At 46.9% G+C, this 5,268-nt stretch overlaps 1 protein-coding gene across 8 annotated transcripts in view; it reads left to right on the top strand.

Annotated features, from left to right (window-relative positions):
* Positions 1-3,788, top strand: part of LOC107101489 (unconventional myosin-VI-like) — a 76,546-nt gene extending 72,758 nt beyond the window's left edge. For all 8 annotated transcript variants that reach the window (XM_015400439.1, XM_015400438.1, XM_015400437.1 and 5 more), the window contains 2 exons: positions 1,312-1,533; positions 2,209-3,788. In XM_015400439.1, the coding sequence (XP_015255925.1) occupies positions 1,312-1,533; positions 2,209-2,408 (422 nt within the window). In that variant the 3' untranslated portion in view covers positions 2,409-3,788. The remainder of the gene's footprint in view (positions 1-1,311; positions 1,534-2,208) is intronic.
* The last annotated feature ends 1,480 nt before the right edge of the window (positions 3,789-5,268 follow it).

Genomic DNA, 5,268 nt, shown 5'->3' with positions numbered 1-5,268 from the left:
AGAGAATAGTGTTAAGTAGGTTATTCATTCAGCAAAGGGCATCTTAGGGTCTGTAGCAGTAAGATTGTTACCAAATTAGTTGCCAATTGTTTAGATAATCAATTTATGGTTTCAGACTGATTGTGGCCTAAACATCTGCTGTTAAGTTCAATCATGCACAGGAAGTGGAGGATCTCCAGTCATAAGAGCTTCGTTTAAAAAGGACCCAGTTTGGGTTGTTCTGTCCAGTTTTAATAATTATTTATTTATTTAAGACAGCCAACCAAAGCAAATTTATTACATATTCCTTAGTGTAATGCAGACATTATATTTAGCTGGAATAATGTGACAGAAATGCAAATCCTGATGTTTGGTCCCTCTAAAACACAAATGCACCTTTTATTAGTCATTATGTCTAAAAAGAGGTTTGAATAAGCAAAACGTAAATCATCATATCCCTTCCCTTTACTGTAGCGCTAACAAACGTAACCTTCCCCTGTCCTTTAAATCTCCTTCAAAATGCTTCCAGGATAGATTATATAAATATATTAGACTAAACCTGTATCTTCACTGTCATCTAAACACACTCAACCATGTGCCTCGCGTAAACGCGCACCCCAACATGTGCCTCGCATTAACGCGCACCCCAACATGTGCCTCGCGTAAACGCGCACCCCGACCGTGTGCCCCGCGCAAGCGCTCACCCCGACCGTGTGCGTCGCGCAAACGCGCACCCCGACCATGTGCGTCGCGCAAACGCGCGCACCCCGACCATGTGCGTCGCGCAAATGCGCGCACCCCGACCATGTGCGTCGCGCGAACGCGCGCACCCCGACCATGTGCGTCGCGCGAACGCGCGCACCCCGACCATGTGCGTCGCGCGAACGCGCGCACCCCGACCATGTGCGTCGCGCAAACGCGCGCACCCCGACCATGTGCGTCGCGCAAACGCGCGCACCCCGACCATGTGCGTCGCGCAAACGCGCGCACCCCAACCATGCGCCTCGCGCTAGGGCGCACCCCAACCATGCGCGTCGCGCTAGGGCGCACCCCAACCTGGATGGTTTAAATGCAGAGGTAAATTGCTCCAATGTGAGATTAATAAAGTTGAATTATACACCTAATGATTTAATGGTTTAGGTATGAAGGTTGTATTTTCCTCCAGATTTAAACTCCTGCAGAACCAGTTCAGGTTAGTGACCCACAAACGGCGTCAGCCTAGTTGGAGCCATGTGTTCTGAAGACACGTGTCCTCTTAGGGAGGGGACACATGTCACATTCCCATCAGCTCAGTGTCAGACCTGTCTAACGTCTCATCCTTCCGGTCAGCAGCCCAGCACAACCTGGCCCCGCCCATCCCAGCCCGGCAGCATGACGTGGCGATGAACCGGCAGCAGCGCTACTTCCGCATCCCGTTCATCCGACCCGGAGACCAATACAAAGACCCGCAGAAGCCCCAGAAGAAAGGGTGGTGGTACGCACACTTCGATGGGCCGTGGATCGCCAGGCAGATGGAGCTGCATCCGGAGAAACAACCCATCCTGCTGGTGGCAGGTCAGTAGAACATCTGGAGGAGAAACATCTGTGATCGAAATCCAACTTCTGGGGTTATTTCTGTTATTTTAAATGTGTCTGTGTTTAAACTCGCAGTCATGAAGCTGGAAATAAAAGCCCGCCCGAGTTATTTATTTATTTCAGTTTTTTAGCTCGGCCACTCCTCTGGAATCAACTGCTCTTTCTTCAAATTTTAATCTTTTACTTATAGATGAAATAATAAAGGTTGATGATTAAAAAACTCCCAGTAAACCTTTCTTTTACCACTGGCTGCTCTCCTGTTTCTCTTTTAAAAGCAGTGGATATAAAAGGATAAAAAAAGGAAAATTACGAGTGTTAGGGCCAGACAAGAGACTTTTTTTCTTCTCTTCAGAGAATAAAGTCGTACAATTCAGAGAATAAAACCTTAAAGATGTTTTAAAGCAGTAATGTAGCTATTTTAAACTGAAATATCTGCTAAAATTGTCAAAATTCACTCAATTTAAAAAAGTTTTTTACCGTTTTGCTGATGTTTAACACCTGGGAACTGAGATCATGTTTTGAGTCCAGAAGAGTAAACTGTTCCAGTGGGGTTTGAACGCTAGCGCCCCCGTAGGTTGTGTGTGGAACCGTCCCGGTTACGCTCCGGGGCGTCTGCAGGACCAGCGGTTGTTAACGTGGCCGTTTCCTCTGCAGGGAAGGACGACATGGAGATGTGCGAGCTGAGCCTGGAGGAGACGGGCCTGTCCAGGAAGAGGGGCGCCGAGATCCTTCCTCGGCAGTTCGAGGAGATCTGGGAGCGCTGCGGCGGCATCCAGTACCTCCGGAGCGCCATCGAGAGCCGGCAGGCGCGGCCCACCTACGCCACCGCCATGCTGCAGAGCATGTTGAAGTGACGGGGCCCAGGGCAAAGGGACGAACGCACTAGGGGCCAAACACGGATGGTGTCGGAGCGCCCCGGGCCGCCGGGCCTGTCGGCGGTTCTTCTCTTTTTGTTCGGTATTCGTTTTGGGGGTTTAATCACTGCGGTTGTTTGAGTCTGAGGCCTTAAATCTCCGCTAACAGAGTTTAATCGCCGTAGAAACGGACTCAGAACCCCCCTCCACACCTGAAATCATCTCATTCCTTTAATCAAACATTCCTGATTTTTTTCCAATGACGTCATTCCGGCCCGCTGATGATCCCGCTCCGACTCCCGGGTAGGAAAGGTGAGGCGGAGCGGTACCAGTGGCTCCTTATTGGGATCCTGATTGGTTCCGATGGTGGAATGTAACTCCAGATGTGATTTGATTTGTTGATTGAATCCCAGTTTGATTTAAATCCTGGTTTTCCTGGAACTGGACCGGTTCCGTCTTTCCTTTCTAATTAATTCTGCAGTTTTTTGCTGGTTCCTTTCTGGGAGGACCGGTTCTGCTCTGGATCCAGATGAGAAGCAATAAAACTAAAACCCAGGAACCAGAACCGGGAATGAAACGGAGCAGATGGTTCCGCTGAAGTTCAGACTCGGTCCAGATCTTCATCCTGTCCCCCTTCACTCCAGAACTTCTTTGGAGTTCTGATGGAGGTCCACTGGGTCCAGAACCCTATCATGATGACCCAGACCCGTCCTACTGCGGACCTTCACTCATGGTACCGCCTCCTCCCAAACAGAACCAGAACCATGTCCCTCTCAGTTTATCTGACCGCTCAGTTGGCGGGTCCAGTCTGGAGCTCCGGTATCGTTCCTGTTTCAGGGTTCTGGTTTCAGGGTTCTGTCGGATCCATAAAGCTTTAGTTTAAGTCGAATCTACTGCTTGCTGCTTTAGCTGCAGAACCTCCTAATTCTGGAGAACCTCCTCGGACCGACCCGCCTTCGCTACCTGCTCAGGTAAAGTCCTCTCAGCTGCTTGTCCACCAGCTTCAGGTCCGGTTTCCCAGCAGAACTTCACGCATGACGGGACCAACCTTTACTGCACCTTGATTCCACAGCCAGAAGCACGCCAACGGGACCGCTCTGGGTCTTAACTTCCTCCTGGGTTCCTTCCTGAGCTGTAGAACATCAGACTGGAGACCGAATGGGACCAGAACCCAGACGCTCCGTCGGTTCTGTAGCAGAACCTCTGCTCTGTTTGTTTATGTGAAAAGTTTTTGTCTCCTCTGACCTGAAGATCTGCTTCTGTCCCATTTCTAACTGATCTCTAACAGAACAATAAAAGCGTTTCCTGTTTCACTTCCTGTTTCCTGCTTCCTTTCCTCCAGTAACTATCATTCATCACTTCCAGCTGCTAAACTTCAACAAAACTGTTCTAATATTGTTCCAAGCAGAGAACGAATGTTTGTGAATAGAAATAAAAAAAAAACACCAATTAAATTTTGAAAAACTTTTTGATCAAATGTTTTCAGAGTAAATTTGATGTTTCTCAGATTTAACATTTTTGAAATACTGTCATTTATTTCTTCATATTATATATAATTAATTTTAGGGACTACATTTTCAGATTAACGTTTTGCAGATTGAGTTATACAAATTATTTAAAATTCGGTTTTCCAGGCCGCATTCTTTTCCCTTCTGGGGTCGTCGGGACTGAAGAACCGTTTCTATTGGTCTGCTGGATGTCAGCAACATTTTATTGGTCAATATCAAGGTTTTATATTAAACTTTAATTTTTACTTTTGAGCTATGAACAGATTTTAATGAAACTTAATAATCCAAGTAATGTGAGAGTTTTAGCTTTAGTCGCAGTATTGATCAAAATGTGCTGCGTGGTGAAGCTCTCCTCCCCAAGTGCTTTTCTAGTAAAACAATGTCCGTTTCTCACGTCTCAAGAACGCGAGTACGGACTCGTGTTCTCGCCAAGTACGTTCTTGAGAAGAACACAGGAAAGTCTGGACTCGGGGAGAACGGGAGCACGCAGAATAAAGGCCAATTTATGTTTCTGAAGCATAGCCTCAGAAACCGTCAAATCTGTGTGTGGCGCACCTCTAAAAAATCCTGACTATGCGTCGAGACGGTCGCAAACCTTCGCAGACCTCAAACGGAAGTCCTTGGTATGCCTTTCCGGCTTTCTGTTTGGTTGTCCTCGATTCGATTAAAAAGCAAGGAACAACTACAATGGACAACTACGACGAAAGGTTAATCGAGGAGGTTCGGAAGTAGAACGACTTGTACGATGTTTCAGACAAATTATATAAAGATGCCAAGGACTCTGCCAACTCCTGGAGGGAGATCAGCCAGATCCTTGAGCCGGATCCAAAGGAGTGTTTACAAAGGTGGAAGAGACCGAGAGATAAATACGTAAGGCAGTTCTCGTGAGTTTTCGAATAGGCTCCCCCTTGGGCATTGGCGAGAAAACTGCTGTGCGTCACTAGAAATTCCAGACTGACGGTACAGAAGCATACTATCAAAACTGGATCTCAACCAGACCCTTGCGACATTCGATGTGTTTGGATGCAGAAGTTTAATCTGGATCAATTGGAATAGAAGCGTATTGATGACATCACCACACGCTCGGTTCGTCTGGAGCTGTACGATGTTATGATGAACCCTATTTTAATAAGGGTTTAAATATAACATTTGTGTGCTTTGGGATCTTGTCATAACATTCGATTGCTAAAAATGACTGAAAAGTCTTTCTTTTCAAATCCCCTTTGTGTCTGTTGGCTGTTAGCTCAGTTGTCTAAATAAAGAAACCAAGGTAATAATGCTAAACCCTCCGTCATAAGGGTTATCTCGCCTATAGACTTTAATGGCCTTTGCTGCAAATCTCCCAGAGGTTC

This window comes from Cyprinodon variegatus, unplaced genomic scaffold (assembly GCF_000732505.1).
Source record: "Cyprinodon variegatus isolate N-32 unplaced genomic scaffold, C_variegatus-1.0 Scaffold1103, whole genome shotgun sequence".
Taxonomy (NCBI): Eukaryota; Metazoa; Chordata; class Actinopteri; order Cyprinodontiformes; family Cyprinodontidae; genus Cyprinodon; species Cyprinodon variegatus.
The sequence above is the reverse complement of the archived record's forward strand: the minus strand, read 5'-3'. Positions and strand labels throughout refer to the sequence as shown.